Below are 23,206 nucleotides of genomic sequence, written 5' to 3'. Positions count from 1 at the left end.
CCCAAAGTGCTGGGATTACAGGCATGAGCCACCTCACTGGGCCACTTTTTTTTTTTTTTTTTTTTTTAAATTGAGACAGTCTCACTCTGTCACCCAGGCTGGAGTGCAGTGGTGCGATCTTGGCTCACTGCAACCTCCGCCTCCCAGGTTCAAGTGATTCTCCTGCCTCAGCCTCCCAAATAGCTGGGATTACAGGCATGTGCCACTGTACCTGGCTGATTTTTGTATTTTTCATAGACAGGGTTTCGCCATGTTGGCCAGGCTGGTCTTGAACTCCTGACCTCAAGTGATCCACCTGCCTATGCCTCCCAAAGTGTTGGGATTACGGGCGTGAGCCACTGTGCCTGCCCGGGATCATATTAAACGCTTGAATATAACACTAGACACTGAGAAAAAGTCTCCTAGTGAGAGGTGACAGTGTGCTGGCAGTCCTCAGAGCCCTCGCTTGCTCTCGGCGCCTCCTCTGCCTGGGTTCCCACTTTGGCGGCACTTGAGCCCTTCGGCCCACCGCTGCACTGTGGGAGCCCCTTTCTGGGCTGGCCAAGGCTGGAGCCCACTCCCTCAGCTTGCAGGGAGGTGTGGAGGGAGAGGCGCGAGCGGGAACCGGGGGGCTGCGTGCGGCGCTTGCGGGCCAGCTGGAGTTCCGGGTGGGCGTGGGCTTGGCGGCCCCCGCACTCGGAGCAGCCGGCCAGCCCTGCCAGCCCCGGGCAATGAGGGACTTAGCACCTGGGCCAGTGGCTGCGGAGGGTGTACTGGGTCCCCCAGCAGTGTCAGCCCACTGGCGCTGCACTCGATTTCTCACCGGGCCTTAGCTGCCTTCCCGCCGGGCACGGCTCGGGACCTGCAGCCCGCCATGCCTGAGCCTCCCACCCACTCCATGGGCTCCTGTGTGGCCCAAGCCTCCCCGAGGAGCACCACCCCCTGCTCCACGGCACCCAGTCCCATCGACCACCCAAGGGCTGAGGAGTGCGAGCGCACAGCATGGGACTGGCAGGCAGCTCCACCTGCAGCCCCGATGTGGGATCCACTAGGTGAAGCCAGCCGGGCTCCTGAGTCTGGTGGGGACGTGGAGAGTCTTTATGTCTAGCTCAGAGATTGTAAATACACCAATCAGCACCCTGTGTTTAGCTCAAGGTTTGTGAGTGCACCAATGGACACTCTGTATCTAGCTGCTCTGGTGGGGCCTTGGAGAACCTTTATGTCTAGCTCAGGGATTGTAAATACACCAATCGGCACTCTGTATCTAGCTCAAGGTTTGTAAACACACCAATCAGCACCCTGTGTTTAGCTCAAGGTTTGTGAGTGCACCAGTCGACACTCTGTATCTAGCTGCTCTGGTGGGGCCTTGGAGAACCTTTGTGTCCATACTCTGTATCTAACTAATCTGATGGGGAGGTGGAGAACCTTTGTATCTAGCTCAGGGATTGTAAATGCACCAATCAGCACCCTGTCAAAACAGGCCACTCGCTCTACCAATCAGCAGGATGTGGGTGGGGCCAGATAAGAGAATAAAAGCAGGCTGCCTGAACTAGCCTTGGCAACCTGCTCGTGTCCTATTCCACGCTGTGGAAGCTTTGTTTTTTTGCTCTTTGCACTAAATCTTGCTACTACTCACTCTTTGGGTCCACTGAGTTGTAACACTCACTGGGAAGATCTACAGCTTCACTCCTGAAGCCAGCGAGAGCACGAGCCCACCAGGAGGAACGAATAACTCCAGATGTGCTGCCTTAAGAGCTGTAACACTCACCGCGAAAGTCTGCAGCTTTTTTCCTGAAGCCAGCGAGAGCACGAGCCCACCAGGAGAAACGAACAACTCCAGACATGCTGCCTTAAGAGCTGTAACACTGTGAAGGTCTGCAGCTTCACTCCTGAGCCAGCGAGACCACGAACCCACCAGAAGGAAGAAACTCCGAACACATCCGACCATCAGAAGGAACAAACTCTGGATGCGCCACCTTAAGAGCTGCAAGACTCACCGCGAGGGTCCGCGGCTTCATTCTTGAAGTCAGTGAGACCAAGAACCCACCAATTCTGGACACACTAGTATATTTATTATTAACAATAAAGGGAACATGTTTGTGAACATTTTCTTAAACTTGAAAAGGAAGAGCCCGAGGTTTTCAGCAATCAAGTTAATGGGCATTAACAATATGGCATCCATTATAAATTTAAAATAGGTTGGCCAGGTGTGGTAGCTCATGCCTATAATCCCAGGACTTTGGGAGACTAAGGCAGGAGGATGGCTTGAGCTCAGGAGTTTGAGACCAGCTTGGCCAACACAGTGAGACCTCTTCTCTACTAAAAATACAAGAAATAAACTGAGTGTGGTGGCATACACCCATAGTCCTTGCTACTAGGGAGGCTGAGGTGGGAGGGTTGCTTGAGCCCAGGAGGCAGAGGGGCACCTAGTCAAGATCTTACCACTGCGCTCCAGCCTGGGCAATAGAGCAAGACCCGGTCTCAAAAAATAAAATGGATGAACTATCACTGATACTGCATTTTTTACACTAGCTGTCTCTCTTGGATTTTTAAAATAAAAATATTTATCATTTTGTGGTTTACTTATTTTTAAAGATAGACCTTTTTTTGAGCAGTTTTAAGTTCATAGCAAAATTAAGAGCAAACTACAGAGTTCGCTTATTCCCCCTGCCCCCCTTACATGCACAGCCTTGGTCACTTAGCCGTACTTTTTCTAAAAGAAGTTAAATTTGAAACTCCTGTGAAACAGACTCCATAGTTAGAGCTGACTGTAATTTATGTTTCTAAAAATTTCTAGCCACTATTCCAGTCATTGTGGAGACCCAGGAATAATTCAAATACTGCTGATATTGTCATTAAGCACTTTAAAGACTAGTTGATGAGAAAAAAAAGTACGTAATTAAGTATAATACAAGGTAGAAAGTGATACTACCGGTAAAAGAAGCATAGAGCAGTTTTATGGGAATGTAGAAATTGGAGAACATACCAAGAGTAAAAGGCAATAGCCAGGCAAATCATAGACAAAATTATATAATAGGTCATCTGTTTCTTTTCCCAATGATGGGTGCCATTTATAGCTCTCACTTTCTGGTGTTTTACCCCCTTTGCAGTGAGCCATCTAGAATGTGTCATTATTGTCCTCCACAACCACTTCTAATTAAAACCTTCCTGAACTAATTTTACCCCCATAAGGCTAGATTGTTTTTAAAGACAAATGGGATACCTATGAAAGTGTCAGAAGACAAGTTTTGATACATTTTCACTTTTTTGAACGTTTTAAAATGCTTTCTCTTCATGCAGCTAGAAAAATTTGGGCTAAAAATTAACTAAACAATGTAATTATATAATGGCTTCTCTGAAGCTACAGAACAGGCTAAATCCACTTGGTAAACAAGTGTCTGTTGTTTTTTTAAATTTAAGCATGGATTTCTTTTCACATGTATTTTTCATTTCAGATAGGTGCTTTCTATTTAAACCTTGGAGGTGCTCCAGAGGGGCCAGCAGGCACAGGAAAAACTGAAACCACCAAGGACTTGGCTAAAGCTCTTGCTGTACAGTGTGTGGTGTTCAACTGTTCTGATGGGCTAGATTATCTAGCAATGGGAAAGGTAGTTAAATTGCTGAATCAATAATATTAAATGTTACAAACTTACAGCTAGGTCTAATTGGATAAATGGAAGCAAACTCATGTTTAAACATACGAATGTGGTTTGAATATTACTTGGACTTTCATTTTAGGAGTAAAGACATTGTTTTTATCCTTGGAACTTTTACTAAATTTAACTTTCAATTCTGACTTAAAATATTAGATATTTGTTTTAAGAGATGATATCCTTTCCTGAGAAAAAAATCACTTTCCTTTTTCTTTGTCCTTAGTTTTTTAAAGGATTGGCTTCTTCTGGTGCTTGGGCTTGCTTTGATGAATTCAATCGAATTGAGTTGGAAGTGTTGTCAGTGGTAGCTCAACAGATCCTTTGCATTCAGAGAGCTATTCAACAGAAGTTGGTTGTGTTTGTTTTTGAAGGGACAGAACTTAAGCTCAATCCGAATTGTTTTGTAGCTATTACCATGAATCCTGGCTATGCAGGACGCTCTGAATTGCCGGACAATCTTAAGGTAATATTATTTATTTATTTATTTATTTATTTTATATTTTTGAGACACTCTCACTCTATTGCCCAGGCTGGAGTGCAGTGGCGCGATCTTGGCTCACTGCAACCTCCACCTCCCGGGTTCAAGCGATTCTCTTGCCTCAGCCTCCCAAGTAGCTGGGACTAGAGGCACACGCCACTACACCTGGCTAATTTTTTGTATTTTTAGTAAAGACAGGGTTTCACCATGTTAGCCAGGATGGTCTCTATCTCCTGACCTCATGATTCGCCTGCCTCAGCCTCCCAAAGTGCTGGGATTACAGGCGTGAGCCACTGTACCCAGCCAATATTTTTTAAGAGTGTAAGTTCGTGAATTAAAAAAACCCAGCATAATCCATTCAAAATGATTTTTTTCCATAAAATTGTAATTTCCCTCCCAAAACTTTTTTAAACATCCAAAAAAATACTAACTGTATAAAAATATTAAAAGTACTACTGAAAAAAAATTAGAGTTTAGAAAAAGGTGCTGCATTTGGAGAATAAACTTGACAACACCACACCTTTGAATACTTATGCTCAGCTTAAAAACAGCTTCATTTATGTACGTAATATATTTCATTTATTTTATACTTCAGGTTCTTTTTAGAACAGTGGCTATGATGGTTCCAAACTATGCACTTATAGCAGAAATCTCCCTCTACTCTTACGGATTTTTGAATGCAAGACCTCTGTCTGTGAAAATAGTAATGACCTATAGGCTTTGCTCAGAGCAGCTCTCATCGCAATTTCATTATGACTACGGAATGCGAGCAGTAAAAGCCGTTTTAGTGGCTGCTGGCAATCTAAAACTAAAATACCCAAATGAAAATGAAGATATACTTGTAAGTATTAAATATACACATTGGGAAAGTTTCAGTAGAAAGATAATTTTCTTTAGTGAGGTTAATCAGGAACTACAAATAGGCACTTGAGAGGGTTGAGCTTTGTCTTTTCATATGAGGTTGAAATGATGGTTTTTTGGGTTATGTTGTTATACTTCATATGAATACAAAGACTTTTTAGTTTGATAAGCATAGTATTGACTTTTTATTATAGGGATTCCATAGAGCAATGTAAAATAAACTTTGACTTTTAGCCAGGGGGGTGGGGTGGGGCAGGCCGGGGCGGGGAGAGGAGGGAGAAGTGGGGTTGCAATTGCTGGCAACTAACTTACATTGTACTTCTTGGGTAATTTTAGCTTCTTCGATCAATTAAAGATGTAAATGAACCAAAGTTTTTATCACATGATATACCTTTATTTAATGGAATAACTAGTGACTTATTTCCTGGTATTAAACTTCCTGAAGCTGACTATCACGTAAGTAAACCCATGAGAATGACTTATTCGGCATAATAAATTCATCCGATGACTCAATTGTTTACCAAGATTTATTAATGTGTGAAATTATTCTGTTTTGAGGAAAATCCCCTATTTTGTCCACTTTAGTTAATAACAATAAGTAAATTTGGGTACTTTCATATTATATGATACCAGGGTTAACCTGTCAAGATTCAGGTTAAACAGGCCAGGCACGGTGTTTCACACCTGTAATCCTGGACTCTGGGAGGCTGAGATGGGTGGATCATCTGAGGTCAGGAGTTTGAGACCAACCTGGCCAATATGGTGAAACCCTGTCTCCACTAAAAATACAAAAAATTAGCCAGGCATGGTGGTGTCCCACCACTGTACTCCAGCCTGGTCCACAGAGCAAGACTCTGTCTCAAAAAAAATAAAGAAGTAATGTTCTTTGTAAGAGAATAAGTATTATTATTATTTTATTTTATTATAATAATTATTATTTTTTGAGACAGAGTTTTGCTCTTGTTGCCCAGGCTGGAGTGCAATGGTGCGATCGCAGCCCACTGCAAGCTCTGTGTCCCAGGTTCAACCTGTTCTCCTGCCTCAGCCTCCCAAGTAGCTGGGATTACAGGCAAGCGCAACCACGCCCAGCTAATTGTATTTTTACTAGAGATGGGGTTTCTCCATGTTGGGTAGGCTGGTCTTGAACTCCCAGCCTCAGGTGATCTGCCAGACTTGGCCTCCCAAAGTGCTGGGATCACAGGTGTGAGCCACTGTGCCTGGCTGAGAAAAAATATTTTGTTTTCTATCTTGTGATTTATAATATTAGTATACATACTGTAATAGTGTATTACACTATTGTGTAATATATAGTATTGCATACTAAATACTATTGTGTATTTTATTAGATAGAAATGAAAGTAGTAAAACATCCTATAGGTAACATAATAAGGCTTTGTTTCTCAAATTTACTTAATAGACTCATTTTTATTTTTTTTTAAAGGAAACAGTCCTTAACACAAACACGCACGGTAACTGTGGGTAGTGATGGATATGTTAATTAGATTGTGGTAATCATTATATAATGTATATGTTTATCAAATCATCATGTTGCACCTTAAATATATAAAAATATTTGTCAATTAAAAATTTAAAATAACAAAAATAAGACACAAACCACTCACATTTCCAACTTCATGTAAATTATACATATTATAATGAAGCTTAAATATGTATATACTTAACTGCTGCTTATAGCTGTTATAGAAAACCAGAATATAATTTAAAATTAATTACAGGCCAGGCATGGTGGCTCACACCTATAATCCCAGCACTTTGGGAGGCCGAGGCAGGTGGATCACCTGGGATCAGGAGTTTGAGACCAGCCTGGCCAACATGGTGAAACCCTGTCTCTACCAAAAATACAAAAATTAGCGGGGCATGGTGGTGCACGCCTGTAGTCCCAGCTTCTTGGAAGGCTGAGACAGGAGAATTGCTTGAACCCGGGAGGCAGAGGTTGCAGTGAGCCGAGATTGCGCCATTGCACTCCAGCCTGTGCGACAGAGCAAGACTCCATCTTAAAATAAAAATAATAAATAACATTACAAACAAAACAATCTCAAATTCAATTTAACACAATTAATGAAATAGGTAATATGTGGCTGAAAGTAACTTGTTACTTTATGGGAATTTCTATTGTGAAATGTACAGTGAAGATTCTCTTGAGTTCAGCGTTCATAAACCACCTTTTGCCAAGTGATGATTCAATTCTTCCATGTCTTCTCTTTACGATATGACTGCAAAATCTTTTCGTTTGAGCTGTCAAATCATTAAGAGATCACTTAACTTAAAGGCATCTTTATTTTTTTGTCTTTTTTTTAAATTCTTATGGTCAAATACTAATATGCATTTTATGGCAGGTTAAGGTGACTATCAAGATGATTCAGGATATGCTAATATGATTTTTAAACACCAAAATGAAAACACAAAATTTTAATATTTTCTTGAAGAACTCTTATGTACTCTTATGAATACAGCAATAAATCCGTAGATTCCAGTTGGAAAAATAGTACTAAATTGCCATCTTGCTTTTTAATGGGTTCTGTATTTGTTTTACTGACTTCTTTTGGATTTCAAAAAATGTTTATCACCCCATTTTATCTTCTCTATTGGCTTTATAGTTTTACCTTAGTGGTCACTCCACAGGTTGCAGTATATATCCTTGGCTTATTACAACTTTACAGTTAGTATTTTACCAGTTGACAAAAAATATAAGCACCTTAAATGGTATAGTTTCATTATCCACTCACTCTTGCCCATTGTGCTATTGTTGTCATATATTTTACTTCTATATATTTTGTAAACACCGCAATACATTGTTATTATTTTCTGCTTTAAGTATTGTATTTGAAAAAAAAAAGCCTCTTACGCTACCCTTTCTAGTGCTTTTATTCTTTCCAGCAGATATATGTTTTCATTTGGGATTTTTTATTTTTAACCTAAAAAACTTCCTTTAGTATTTGTGTGTATATGGGTCTTCTGGCAACAAATTCCCTCACCTTTTGTCTGTCTGAAAATGTCTTTATTTAATCTTTATTTCTGAAGAATATTTTCACGGATATAGAATTCTAGATTGGCAAGGTGTCTCCTCCCCACCCCACCCTGCCCCCAGCATTTAAAGATGTTATTTCATTGACTGCTGCCTTTCAGTGTTGTGCTTAGAAGTCAGGCATTTTTCTTATTTATACTCCTCTGGCTTTTTAAATATTTTTTCTTTTTCTTTTTTGGTTTTGAGCAGTTTGACTATGTGCCTAGTTTTGTTTTGTACTTTATTGCCTGGGATTTGCTATGCTGCTTGAATCTGTGTGTTGATGTGTTTTGCCAGAAAATTTTCTTTTTCTTTTCTTTTTTTAGAGACAGGGTCTCACTTTCGCCCAGGCTGGAGTGCAGTGGCATGATCATAGCTCACTGCAGTGTCAACCTCCTGGGCTCAAGCAATCCTCCTGCCTCAGCCTCCCAAGTAGCTGGGACTACAGGCGCGTGTCGCCACACCCAACTAATTATTTTATTTTTCGTAGAGACAAGGTTTTACTTTGTTGCTCAGGTTGGTATCAAGCTCTGGGCTCAAGCAGCTTCCTAAAGAGCTGTGATTACAGGCATGAGCCACTGTACTCAGCCAGAAAATATTTAGTAATTATCTTTTTATATGTTTTTATGCCTTAATTTTTTCTCCTCTCTCCTTCCGGAACTTCAGTGACATGTGTATTAGACCATTCTATATAGTTTCATGTGTCTCTCATGCCTCTTTTTTTTTCTTTTGTTTTTCATTACTTTCTCTCTGTAGTTTGGATACTTTCTAACTGACCTATCTTCAAGGTTAGTGGTTCTTTCTTTGGCTTTGTCCAATTTGCTGATAAGCCCATTCAATGAATTCTTAATTTCACATATTTTGATTTTTTTAGTTCTAGTGAGTCCAATTGGTTCTTTTTAGAGAGTTCTCTTTTCTGCTAAAATTCTATATTTTTTCCTCTATTTTTTCTATCTTATAATCTATTCTTTTTATACTTTGTAAATGTATTGTCAAGTTCTTATCTGTTAATTATGACATCTGGGTCATCTATGAGTTTGTTTTGTTTACTGTTTTTTCTCTTGGTCATCAGCTATTTCTCATGACTTCATTATTTTTTTGGCTCTGTTATGAAGTGACTATTTAGAGTTAGGGTCTTGCTCTGTTACCCAGGCTGGAGTACTGCAGTGCAGTCATGGCTCACTGCAGCCTCCAACTCTCCAACTCCTGGGCTCAAGCAATCCTCCTACATCAGCCTTCTGAGTAGCTGGGACTACAGGAATGTACCACCACACCTGGCTAATTTTTTTGTATTTTTAGTAGAGAGGAGGTCTTGTTATGTTGCTCAGGCTGGTCTTGAACTCCTGGGCTCAACCCATCCACTCACCTTGGCCTCCCAAAGTGCTGGGATTACAGGCATGAGCTACCACTCCTGGCCTATTTACTTATTTTTAAAGGAATTTCAACTTTTAGATTCAAGGGGTACATGTGCAGGTTTGTTTCATGGGCATAATCATGATGCTGAAGTTTGAGGTATTATTGATCCCATCACCCAGGTACTGAGCATAGTACCCAATAGTTAGTTTTTCAGCCCTTGTTCCCCTCCATCTCTCTTCCCTTTAGTAGTCCCCAGTGTCTGTTGTTGCCATTATTATGTTCATGAGTACCCAGTGTTTGCCTACCACTTATAAGTGAGAACATGCAGTATTTGGTTTCCTGTTCCTGTGTGAATTTGCTTAGGAGAGTGGCCTCCAGCTATATCCATGTTGCTGCAAAGGACATGATTTTGTTCTTTTTTATGGCTGCATAGTATTCCATGGTATATATGTACATTTGCTTTATTCAATCTACTGTTGATGGGCACCTAGGTTGATTCCATGTCTTTGCTATTGTGAATAGTGCTGTGGTAAACATAATGCATGCATGTGTCTCTTTGGTAGAACAATCTATTTTCTTTTGGATATATACCCAGTAATGGGATTGCTGGGTCAAATGGTAGTTCTGTTTTAAGTTTTTTGAGAAATCTCTAAACTGCTTTCCACGGTGACTGAACTAATTTGCATTCCTACCAACAGCATATGAGTATTCCCTTTTCTCTGCAGGCTTGCCAGCATCTGTTGTTCTTAACTTTTTAGTAATAGCCATTCTGACTTGTATGAGATGGTATCTCATTGTATTTTTGATTTGCATTTCTCTGACGATTAGTGATGTTGAACATTTTTTCATATATTTGTTGGCTGCTTGCATGTCTTTTGAGAAGCATCTGTTTATATCCTTTGCCCATTTTTAAATGTTTTTTTTCCTGTTCAATTGTTTCAGTTCCTTATCAATTCTGGATATTAGACCTTTGCTGGATGCATAATTTGTGAATATTTTCTCCCATTCTGTAGGTTGTTGTTTTTTCTGTTGATAGTTTCTTTTGCCATGCAGAAGCTCTGTAGTTTAAATAGGTTCCACTTGTCAGTTTTTGTTTTTGTAGCGATTGCTTTTGAGGACTTAGTCATAAATTCCTTCCCAAGGCCAATGTCCAGAATGGTGATTCCTAGGTTTTCTTCTAGGATTCTTACAGTTTGAGATCTTAACTTTTCAGTCCATATTGAGTTAATTTTTGTATATGGTGAAAGGTAGAGGTCCAATAATTCTTCTATATATGGCTAACAAGCCATCCTAGCACTATGGATTGAATAGGGAGTCTTTTCTCCATCGCTTTTGTCCACTTTGTTGAAGATCAGGTGGCTGTAGGTGTGCAGCTTTATTTTTGGGTTTCTAGTCATTCTATTGGTCTGTGTCACTATTTTTGTACCAGTACCATACAGTTTTGGTTACTGTAATCTTATAGTTTGAAGTTGGGTAATGTGATTCCTCTGGCTTTGTTCTTTTTGCTTAGGATTGCTTTGGCTATTCAGGCTCCTTTTTGGTTCCATCTGAATTTTAGAATAATTTTTTTCTAGTTCTGTGAAAAGTAATCTTGGTAGCTTGATAGGAATAGCATTGAATCCGTAGATTGCATTGAGCAGCATGGCCATTTTAACAATATTGATTCTTCCAATCCGTGAGCATGGGATGTTTTTCCATTTGTGTCATCTATGATTTCTTTCAGCAGTGTTTTGTAGTTCTCCTTGTAGAGATCTTCATCTCTTTGGTTAGATATATTCCTACTGTGTGTGTGTATGTCTATTGTAAATGAAGTTGCTTTCCTTTTTTTTTGTCTGAGACAGAGTTTCACTCTGTTGCCCAGATTAGAGTGCAGTGGCACAATCTCTGCTTACTGCAGCCTCCCAAGTAGCTGGGATTACAGGTGCGTGCCACTACTGCCCAGCTAGTTTTGTATTTTTAGTAGAGATGGGGTTTCACCATGTTGGCCAGGCTGGTCTTGAACCTCTGACCTCAAATGATCCACCCACCTCGGCCTCCCAAAGTGCTGAGATTACAGACGTGAGCCACCGCGCCCGGCCGGATTGCATTCTTGATATAACTTTCAGCTTGAATGTTATTGGTGTGTGGAAATGCTACTGATTTTTGTACATTGGTTTTGTTCCTGAAACTTTACCATAGTCATTTATCAGTTTCAGGAGCCTTTTGGCAGAGTCTTTAGGGTTTTCTAGGTGTGGAATCATATTGTCAGAGAAGACAGTTTGACTTCTTCTTTTTCTATTTGGTTGCCTTTTATTTCTTTCTCTTGCCTGATTGTTCTGGCTAGGATGTCCAACTTTAAGTTTTGATTGTATGTTAAACAATGTGTATAAAATAATTATACAGGCTAAGGTGTTTTGGTTTTTTTTGTTTTTTTTTTGTTTTTGTTTGTTTGTTTTTTGTTGTTGAGACAAAGTTTCGCTCTTGTTGCCCAGGCTGGAGTGCAGTGGTGTGATCTTGGCTCACTGCAAGCTCCACCTCCCGGGTTCAAGCAATTCTCCTGCCTCAGCCTCCCGAGTAGCTGGGATTACAGGTGCCCGCCACCATGCCTGGCTGATTTTTTGTATGTTTAGTAGAGATAGGATTTTGCCATGTTGGGCGGGCTGGTCTTGAACTCCTGACTTCAGGTGATCCACCCGCCTTGGCCTCCCAAAGTGCTGGGATTACAGGCATGAGCCACCGCACCCGGCCAGGTGGTATTATTTTCCTGCAGAAAAATCATGAGTTTTTTCCCTATTTCAGGTAGCTAGGTTGCATTGCTGATCAATTCAATTGAGTGTTGACCTAAGTCAGAGTTTTGTTGCAGCATTACTGAGCTGTAGTTTACTTCTGGCTTCAAATGTCTTCAGAGTAAGAATTGTCCTGCCATATGATTGGCCCTTCCCTGTAGTAGGATTTTGGGATCTAAGCATTCTGAGACTAAAGAAATCTCTCTGTGTGTCTTTCCAGCCAAGCCCTTGGTCTCTTGTGTCACTACATGCTGAGCAAAAGCATGGATGTTCGGGAGAACCAGCTTGGCATTTGGGCTCCTCCAAATTCAAATCTGTCACATAAGCCCACACAACCATTAAAATCTCTATTGGTTTCTTCCTACTTTGGCTAAGTCCTTCTGTCTATAGCAGGCCCAATCCAATATCCACCATGTCCAGACTTAGAAAATGTACCTAGGGTGAAAACAGCTGTTGCTTTGTTCTTACCTAGGAAAGGCTCATCATCCCTTTCTGAAACTGAGTTCTTTTATATATTTATTTGCATCCAAAGTACTTCTATGTGTTTAAATTTTTTATAATTTTAAAAAAACTTATTTGTTTATTTCTGGTTACTACAGTGTGCAGGATTGTCTGACAGGTCTTTCTATATCCTAACCAAAAGTGAAATTCTGGGAAACAGTATTAAAAGGAGTTATTTTCATGCAGCATACACCCAATACTATGATCATTCATAACTTACAATAGGGAAGACTAATACATTAAAAGTATTTTGAGTCTGTTTCTCCTCTTGATTTGAAAAAATAATAAAGTTTTAAGAAATAATAAACAATGATGATAGTTTTTTTAACTAGTAAATTTAAAATCTACACTTATAAGACAGGTATGACATTTATAATATTGTGTTGTAGAAATGCATTACTTTTTTTTATTTCAGGAATTTTTGGAATGTGCTCATGAAGCCTGCAATGTACATAATCTTCAGCCTGTTAAATTTTTTCTTGAAAAAATAATTCAAACATATGAAATGATGATTGTTAGACATGGGTAAGATTATATATTGCTATAGTTAGATGTTATTTCTTAATTAAGCTGGTAAAACAACTAAAATCCATGAACCAAAGACTTGGCAAACTGATTAGGTGAGTTGAGAGCAACCCCCGCCCGCCCCCTGGCCCCCCAGTGGCTTAAAAGGCAAAGGTTTATTTCTCATACTACATGTCCAACAAGGGTTGGTAAGAAGTGCTCGTTCAGTGACCTAGTACTAATAAATACCACCATTTGCATAAAAACACACTCTTCCCTTCCCAGGGAGGCACCTAAAAGCTCTAATCAATAAATGAACCAGACTCAAAGTTCCGGATCCCTAGGTGACGATGCATGATAGCCTTTGTATCATACCTGGAAGTTGTTCCTCTTGATCCAGAGACCTACAACCTAGAAAGACAAGTTATCTTTTCTCCACAAACCCAGTGCACAATAGTGGGCTTATCAGAACAGGGTTACCAGAGCAAACACTCCCATTCAGAAACTGAAGAATAGAAGACACAGCCAACACTGTAATGTGACAATTCTGAAATCCAGCTGGTCATGTAAGGGCCCCAGTTCTAGAGATGGATTGATTGTGAAACTAATAGAGTTTAAACTTCAGGACCTCTCACTTGAAGGGCCTCATCTAAGGAGCCATAAGCATTTTGTATATGTGATTTATTATACAGGGTGTCATTAAAGTGGCTATGGACATTTTGTATTTATAGTTATATAAGTAAAAGTTATATATATGTTATATAAGTAAGTTATGTGTGTGTGTATATATATTTATATTTACTTAGAGAGCCGCCTTTCTTAAAACCTGAATCTACTTCTGCTTGGTTTTTGCTACCTGCGAGGGGCTTTCCAGTTTAATTCTTCTTCTTGGGCCTTAGTTTAACCTTCTGAGAGGTCTTTCCATTTCCATTTTCTTCTGTGGGCACATATGAAGTGGGCAATAGAGAAAATACTGTTCTTGGGAGAGTTGAGAAATGTTTTCAGCCTGCTTCTTGCCTGTAGAAAGTTGGGATCTCAATGGTCACGATTTTTTCTAAAGGTAGGGTTACAAAAACATGTAAATTTTTAAACATATACAAAAATAGAGGGAATAGTACAATCAACCCTTATGCATCCAATACCCAAGGATTATTTTAAATATTATTTATTATGTATTTTTGAGATGTAGTCTGTTGATATCGCCCAGGCTGGTCTCAAACTCCAGGGCTCAAGTGATCCTCCCACCTGAGCTTCCCGAGTAGCTGGGACTACAGGTGCGCACCACCACACCTAGTTCCCAAGAATTATTTAAGTCTTGAACATTCACTTATGTTTTAGACTAGACTCACAGTTTTTTTGGTCAGTGAACTCCCTCAAAAACAATCAGCTTTTTATCTATTTGATTCTAGACAGCTCCATGTTCCTATATCCATAACTACTGTCCTTAATAAGCCATACCTTTTAAAATTTCATTGAAGTATCCTTGACCTTATCAGGCTTTGTGGAGGGAGCCACAATCTTAGTCTGTTTTTCATGAATCATTTTATTCTCCTGAAATGATTACTGGGAACTATATTCTTTTTTGGAGACAGAGTCTTGGTCTATCACCCAGGCTGGAATGCAGTGGCAAGATCTCGGCTCACTGCAACCTCCACCTCCTGGGTTCAAGTGATTCTCATGCCTCAGCCTCCTGAGTAGCTGGGACTACAGGGACATGCCATCACGCCCAGCTAATTTTGGTATTTTTAGTAAATACAGGGTTTTGCCATGTTGGCCAAGCTGGTCTTGAACTCCTGACCTCAAGTGATCTGCCCACCTTGGCCTCCCAAATGCTGGGATTACAGGCATGAGCCACCTGGCCCATATTAATCCTTCATAGGTTTTAATAATGTGATACAATGACCCTACCCTTGATTTGATACTTGATGCCAAACTGAGTTTTAATAGATTTTTGTTTAAAGGTTTTCTTAATTTTATCTTTTACCAATTGCGAATGAGAATAACTTGATACATTCAATTCCAGAAGTCCCTGAATTTCTGGACTCCCTCTTTCATTCCTGCTTGCAAACTGACCATGTTTTTTTCTGGGCTCATTTCTTTGTTATGGTTCTTTTTTAAATGAAAACCAGTACCTGTCATTATATACTAATAACATTCTGTTTACTATCCTTTTCACCTAAAATTCTCATTTCCTTAGGTAATTAGCTGTCTTCCAGGTAATCTCAAGGAATACATTTACCAAATGTTTCATCATTCATTGCATGACAATGATTGTCCATATTTTAGCTTCTGATACCAGTTAATTTGTCACTCACAACCTGGCCTTTAAGCCAATGCCACATTAGGTTTTTTTTATTATTATTATTATGGCAAGAATACCCTCCCCTCTTCTAGGTACCAACTTCTGTTATTAAGGATGGGCTAGGATATTCTGTAAGAACTGTCAACACTCAAATGTTAGTGATTTAAAAAACAAAGATTTATTTCTCATTTATATATAGTAGGTTACCAGGGCAGCCATGCTCATTATGACCACTCAGGGCCCAGGCTGTTAGAGTAAGCACCACCTCAACGTTGTGGGTCACGGCCATGCTAGAGGGAAAAGGGAGCTCTGTGAGGTCTCTAGCTGGCAATTACCTATCCCTGCTTGGAAGTAATGCCCATCATTTCCATTTATTACGCATTGGTTAGAACTAGTTACCTAGTCTTTCCACAAGAGGGCCAGAAATCCTATATGTGCCAGGAGGGAGGAGATCCAGAAATAGTTGGTAAAGAACACTAATAGTTTTATGGCAAGTGAAGACTTTGGGAATATAAATCTTTCCCAGTTCTCTACTTAGTGGGCTTCAGGTTTAGTTGTTTTAAGAGTACACAGATAATAAGTTTTCATTGTCATTTGGAGATTGTTTATTATATTCCCTTTTGGAGAAAATAATATTAGAGTGAAGAATTTGATTTGTAGTCAATCAGTTCAGAAATTAAATATGTTTTCTTCATGTCTGAGAAAAATTCATATGATTTCAAAAATTATAAGTAGTAATTATCACAGGGTAAAGTTTTATATACTGATATAAATTATTTAACTCTTTAAAGACTCTTATTGTATAATTATTTCTTTTCCTTCATAGTTTTATGTTAGTAGGAGAGCCTTTTGCTGCTAAGACAAAAGTTCTGCATGTGCTGGCGGATACGCTAACTTTAATGAATGAACATGGCTATGGAGAGGAAGAAAAGGTCATTTATAGAACTGTAAACCCCAAATCTATTACTATGGGCCAACTTTTTGGACAGTTTGACCCAGTGTCTCATGAGGTAACCTAAATATAAGTATTCCCAACTCTTATGGAAAGTGCCTGTTAAAACAAGAAATGTGAAGTATTTTCATAGTTTTACTCCTAAATCTAATTTTATGAGGAGAGCTTTTTAATTCTTTTTTTTCCTCCTCAGTGGACTGATGGTATTGTGGCTAACACTTTTAGAGAATTTGCCTTATCAGAAACACCTGACCGGAAATGGGTTGTATTTGATGGTCCTATTGACACTTTGTGGATAGAGAGCATGAACACAGTATTGGATGATAATAAAAAGGTAAATCTTGATCAAAAGAGAAGCAGATTCAGCCATGATTAAGCAATTTTCTGTGTTCAACAACTAAACTAGGACTCTATTTAAAATAAAGGACGCAGCAAGTTGAGTAGGTTTATAAATTCTCTTTTCAATGAAAACTGCTATAGTAAGTCCTTGGGTTAATTTTTTTTTTTTTGTAGAATGAAAGTATATTGTATTAAAATTACTGTGTTAGCCAGAAGACATAGTAATCTAGGGTGAGAATAAGTTGTTAAGAGACTTCAGTCTTATGGTTTCCTATAGAACTTCAATATTTTAGGATAAAATAACAAAAGCCTAATTCCTTTTGAAAACATGGAATGCTTCAGCGTTTATATACAGTATATCACCTTCAGCACTATGAGATATACCAAAGAACTAGAAAGTGAAAGTATTCTAATATTTATTTTAATTGAGAGACAACATATATAAGGTATAAAATGTATACCAATTTCAAGTGTAGATTCTATGATTTTTAAAATGTGTTTGTATACTCACATAATCATCACCTAAAAAATGACACATGAAATTTCCTATACCCTACAAGGTTCACTCATGTTCCTTCCTAGTTTATCTTCCTCCAGAGATAATCACTCTTCTGACTTCTATGATGAATTAGTTTTGCCAGCTCTTGAACTTCATACATTGGAATCATATTCTTCAGTGTTTTTTTAAAATCAATATATGTGCGATGTTCATATTACTGTAGTTCAGTTTTATTAACTTATTTATGTCTATATTAGTATCCTAGTGTGTGAATATATCACAAATTATTTCCATACTTACATGAAATGACTGCCCTACTAAATAAACAAACTCATTTAATTAGCATTTAAAGATACACTCAAGGCCGGGCGCGGTGGCTCACGCCTGTTATCCCAGCACTTTGGGAGGCTAAGGCAGGTGGATCATTTGAGGTCAGGAGTTCGAGACCAGCCTGAGCAACATGGTGAAACCCTGTCTCTACTAAAATACAAAAAAAAAAAAAAAATGAGCTGGGTGTGGTGGCACGCGCCTGTAATCCCAGCTACTCAGGAGGCTGAGGCAGGAGAATCATTTGAACCCAGGAGGCAGAGTTTGCAGTCAACCGAGATCACACCACTGCACTCTAACCTGGGCGCCAGAGCAAGACTCCATCTCAGAAAAAAAAAAAAAAAAAAAGATATACTGAAGTACTTTATCATAGGTGGTTAGTCATTCACATTCCTTCTTTCATTCATTCAGTAATATTGGTTGAGCTTAGGGTAGAAAGTAAATAGAGAAGAAGCAGGAAGGTTATTCTAATTGTAGAGTGAAGTCTAAGGGTTCAGAGCCAAGTAGATGGATTGTCTCTTACTGCATGAGAGGGAATTATGAAAAGACAGTTATAGGTGAGTGTATGGATTTGACTGTGGAAATTTGAAGGCAAATCCTTATGATGATTTCTCTTTTCTTCGTGAAGTGATGGGCCTTGGTTCTTTGCAAAATTGAGGATAAAAGAAGAGACTTAAATTAGCCTTTGTGGAAGATGGGAAAGAGAGCTACCTAGGAAAACATAGAAGCACTTCTGGGTAGCACTGAGAGCCTGACTGAGTGGAAGACCATAAATCATCATTAGTAGTACCAAGGTCTGCCTTTGTGAGATACTCTCTACCAGTCTAAGCAGCTTAGGCGTAGGTAATATTGTAGGCCTGGAAATATAGTAAGACTTTAAAGTTATTGACATGAGAATGGTAGAAGCATTAGACCATAGGACAAAAGCTGCCTAATGAAAGAAGTCAGAACATCAGGGATGTGAAAATCTTGTGAAAATGAGGAGCAAGTGTAGTAGGAGACAATGAATGAAATAACTGGATGGATTGGAGGCTGTGGGCAGAGACTGAGATACATGAATTTAATATTTCAGAATTGTGTATTATTTCTGGAGAGAAGGTCCCAGATACATAAAATGGACAGCTGGAGTGGAGCAAGGTGGTCAAGGATCTGATGGGCAGCTGTATTGAGATTCTCAGTCTTTATAAACACTGGATCAGGCCAGAGTTATAGTAGAGAGTGAGATTAGGCCATGTCCCAAGGACTTTAGCTATTGAGGAGGGAATCACTGAGTACTGAAGCAGAAAGGAAACACTGAAAACTAAATGTAGAAGAATTTAAAAGACTTAGTAATAAATTAATTTAGGTATCAAGTTAATTATTAATACTATTAAAAGTTAATGATAATTCCATAGCTGCAAGCCAAAGAGATTGAAGAGATAGGATGGCTTTAATAATAGACAAGATAGAAGTTTGAGGGAAAGGAAGCAGTTGATAAATTCAGTTTTTGACATATTTGATAAAAGAAGAAATGTTTTAGATTAAGAGACCAAGGAGACATAAAAAACTCAATGCATAGTCTTTGATTGAATTTTGCTTTAAATAAATCCATTGAAAAGACATTTCTGGTACAACTGAGGAAATTTGAGTATTGACTGAGTATTAGATGATAATAAAGAATTATTCATTTTGTTAGGTGTGATAATGTTATTGTGATTACATAGAAAATATACTTATTTTTTGGAAACATAGGCATTTGAATGTGAAATGCCATGATGTGATGTCTATAATGCTCTTTAAACTGTTTTTTTAAAAAGGTAATGGCAATATGGCAAAATCTTAACATTGATTAAATCTATGAGCTGGGTATAAGAGTATGCATGCTATTCTCTATTTTCTATTTTTTAATTTAATAAAAAGGTCTATGATCACTTTATAAATTCAGGAGTATTTCACTTAATTTTCTTAATAGCCGATATTTGTATAGGATTTTATAGGTTTTGGACTTTGTCTTATAGTCCCCCTTCCTACAATTCTACAAGAGCACTATTATCCCTGTTTTATAGATGAAGAGACTGAGACTCGGAGATGTTAAGTATTTGCTTAAATACTTAATAATTAACAGGGCTAGACCTAGAATTAAGATTTTCTGGCTTCCATTCTAATTCTTATTCCATTATATCACAGGAGCTACTTTATTTTATATATAGTATAAATTTTTATCTGAGAAACTTGAAATTTTAAAAACTAAACATTTGAAAAATAATTGCTTTTAGCTTTGCCTTATGAGTGGAGAAATCATTCAGATGTCCCCCCAAATGAGCCTCATCTTTGAAACAATGGACCTTTCCCAGGCATCCGTAAGTTCATAATTTAATACAATGGTGGTTTGTTCATTTCTTCATTCTTTAATTTAGCCAATAAGTATTTTTTATTATATGTCAGAAAATGGGTTAGGCACTAGGAATATAAAGATGAATAAGATACAGTGTATGCTCGTTTAGGGAGGATGAGAAGCATGTTAATAATCCCAATACACAGCTACATGTTAGTGCTTTAAGAGTGTGAAGAGGATGGCTGGGCACGGTGGCTCAAGCCTGTAATTCCAGCACTTTGGGAGGCTGAGGCGGGCAGATCACCTGAGGTGGGAAGTTCAAGACCAGCCTGACCAACATGGAGAAACCCCATCTCTACTAAAAATACAAAATTAGCCAGGCGTGGTGGTGCATGCCTGTAATCCCAGCTACTTGGGAGGCTGAGGCAGGAGAATTGCTTGAACCCAGGAGGTGGAGGTTGCAGTGAGCCGAGATCGTACCATTGCACTCCAGCCTGGGCAACAAGAGTGAAACTCCGTCTCAAAAAAAAAAAAAAAAATGTGTGGAGAGGAGTGAGCATCTGTGAGGAGGATGGATAGAGGAGCACCATGGAAGGTAACTGAGTGTTTGATCTGATTTTGAGGAAGATGTAAGAGTTCTCCAGGGAGATTGGATTTGGAAATCCTAGGCGTTTCCAGATCGAGATAATGTTTAAAGACATGGAGCCTTTACATATCTGGGGAACTGAACTGCAAATAGTTTTCTGTATGGGGAACGTCTAGACTGTGTGAAGCTATGTGAAGCAGATGGGAGCTAGATTATAAAGGATCTCATAAGTCATCCTAAGAAATAGTTGATAATTGCCAGGTGCCACTGGTATAAAAGCAACAGTGCAAAAAGTTGCCTTTTTTCTCTAGCCTGCCACTGTAAGCCGTTGTGGTATGATTTATTTGGAGCCTTCACAGTTAGGATGGGAGCCACTTGTGTCTTCTTGGTTGAATTCACTGAAAGGACCTCTGTGTGAACCAGAATATCAAGCTCTTCTGAGAGGACTTTTTGCCTGGTTAATACCACCCTCTTTAAACCAGCGTAAGAAAAAATGCAAGGTAATCCTATAATTCTCTGACCTATTCAAGTTTCTTTGTTTCCATTCAACTTGACTAAGTCTAAAGTCACAGTGGTTGGTAGAATGAATAACTAAATCCAGTTTGTCCTTATGCATTTACTATCCACCGTTGGTTTTATATTGCTTAAGTTATAGCTGCATAACTCAGGGGTTGAATTTATTCCAGCTAAACTATTTGTATACAACCATAGTGTCTAAAATTTTAAAAATTCTAATTACTTTCCGTATTTCAAATTATTTTAAATATGTGCCTCTAAAAACTCAATGTATATTTAGTGAGTTTATGAGTTATTTAATATTTAGTATTTTATGAGAAAACTTTACATATTGTATTAGCTTCCCAGGGCTGTCATAACAAATTGCCATAAACTTGATGGCTAAAGCTACAGACATGGTGGCTCACTCCTATAATCCCAGCACACTTTGGGAAGCTGAGGTGGGCGGATCACTTGAAGTCAGGAGTTTGAGACTAGTCTGGCCAATATGGTGAAACCCTGTCTCTACTAAAGATATAAAAATTAGCCGGGCATGGTGGTACATGCCTGTAATCCCAGCTACTTGGGAGGCTGAGGCAGAAGAATCACTGGAACCCAGGAGATGGAGGTTGCAGTGAGCCGAGATCTCGCCACTGCACTCCGGCCTGGGCAACAGAGCAAGACTCCGTCTCAGAAAACCCGCCCCCACAAAACCAAAAAACACCCCAAAACCAGAAATTGATTCTCTCACAGTTCTGGAGACCAGAACTCCAAAATCAGGATGTTTGTAGAGGGCTATACTTCCTTGGAAGCTCTAAGGGAGACTCTTTTCTTACCTTGTCCAGATTCTGGTAGCCTCAGGTGTTCCTTGGCTTGTGGCTACATAACTCCAACTTCTTCTTCCATCTTCACATGGCCTTCTTTTTATTTTATTTTATTTTATTTTTGAGATGGAGTCTTGCTCTGTCTTGCTCTGTCACCCAGGCTGGAGCGCAGTGGAGTGATCTTGGTTCACCACAACCTCTGTCTCCCACGTTGAAGCAATTCTCCTGCCTTAGCCTCCCGAGTAGCTGGGATTACAGGCACATGCCACCATACCCAGCTAATTTTTTTTGTATTTTTAGTAGAGACATGGTTTCTCCATGTTGGCCAGGCTGGTCTCGAACTCCTGACCTCAGTTGATCCACCCACCTTGGCCTCCCAAAGTTCTGGGATTACAGGCATGAGCAACCGCATCCGGCCAATCTTCACATGGCCTTCTACTCTACATGTCTCTCCTCCATGTGACAGTTACAAGGACTTGCATTTAGCACCCACTAGATAATCCAGAATGATGTCTTCCTCCTGAGATTTTTAACTTAATTGCTTCTTCTGAGACCTTTTTCCATATAAGATCACATTTATAGGTTCCTCAGGTTAGAACATGGAAATATCATTTTGGGGACCATTGTTCAACCATTTCCACCATCTCCTACACACACACACACACACACACACACACACACATTTGCTTCTTACATATAAATAAATATATTGATATAGAGAGGGGAAAGAGATACTCAGTTTTATCCTAAAATGTTGTTCTAGGGATAGAAAAAAGTGCCATTTAAAAGAAAAAAATGAGCAATTCCACTTTATGAAGATTCTGTATAATGTCTTCATAGAGAAAATAGACAAAGTCCCTTACAGTTTTAAAACTCTAATGCTATATATTATAAATAATACAAAATAGGCTTCACCTTTCCACGTAATGAGTAATGGATTTTCTTCTCATAGTTCATTCTCACCCAGTCAGTCTCCAGATTTTTTTTTTTTTTTCTGAGACAGAGTTTCTCTTTATCTCCCAGGCTGGAGTGCAGTGGCACTCCACCTTTCAGGTTCAAGTGATTCTCGTGCCTCAGCCTCCCAGGTAGCTGGGATTACAGGCACAATTACAGGCGCGCACCACAACACCTGGCTAATTTTTTTTTTTTTTTTTTGTAGAGATGAGGTTTCGCTCTGTTGGCCAGGCTGGTCTCGAACTCTTGGCCTCAAGCAATCTGCCCACCTCGGCCTCCCAAAGTGCTGGGATTACAGGTGTGAGCCACCTGGTCCAGGCCCCAGGATCTTTTGATTTTCCCTTCTTGATAACATTTATACCTGTCTTCTTTCCATCCCTGTTTCTGCAGCCACCTCCTCGCCCCACCCTTCCCATTATAGTATCTCAATTCTGACCATCACTTCCTACCTGAATCAATACCATGCAGCTGCTCTGGTCCAGTCTATATCCT

At 39.3% G+C, this 23,206-nt stretch overlaps 1 protein-coding gene across 1 annotated transcript in view; it reads left to right on the top strand.

Annotated features, from left to right (window-relative positions):
* DNAH12 (dynein axonemal heavy chain 12) overlaps window positions 1-23,206 on the top strand; it is a 257,576-nt gene that overhangs the window by 94,884 nt on the left and 139,486 nt on the right. The window contains exons 26-34 of the mRNA XM_055383181.2: window positions 3,435-3,587; window positions 3,856-4,095; window positions 4,706-4,951; window positions 5,308-5,427; window positions 13,034-13,143; window positions 16,251-16,434; window positions 16,570-16,710; window positions 19,797-19,880; window positions 20,753-20,941. Of these exons, the coding sequence (XP_055239156.2) occupies window positions 3,435-3,587; window positions 3,856-4,095; window positions 4,706-4,951; window positions 5,308-5,427; window positions 13,034-13,143; window positions 16,251-16,434; window positions 16,570-16,710; window positions 19,797-19,880; window positions 20,753-20,941 (1,467 nt within the window). The remainder of the gene's footprint in view (window positions 1-3,434; window positions 3,588-3,855; window positions 4,096-4,705; window positions 4,952-5,307; window positions 5,428-13,033; window positions 13,144-16,250; window positions 16,435-16,569; window positions 16,711-19,796; window positions 19,881-20,752; window positions 20,942-23,206) is intronic.

This window comes from Gorilla gorilla, chromosome 2, assembly GCF_029281585.2.
Source record: "Gorilla gorilla gorilla isolate KB3781 chromosome 2, NHGRI_mGorGor1-v2.1_pri, whole genome shotgun sequence".
Classification (NCBI taxonomy): Eukaryota; Metazoa; Chordata; class Mammalia; order Primates; family Hominidae; genus Gorilla; species Gorilla gorilla.
The sequence above is the reverse complement of the archived record's forward strand: the minus strand, read 5'-3'. Positions and strand labels throughout refer to the sequence as shown.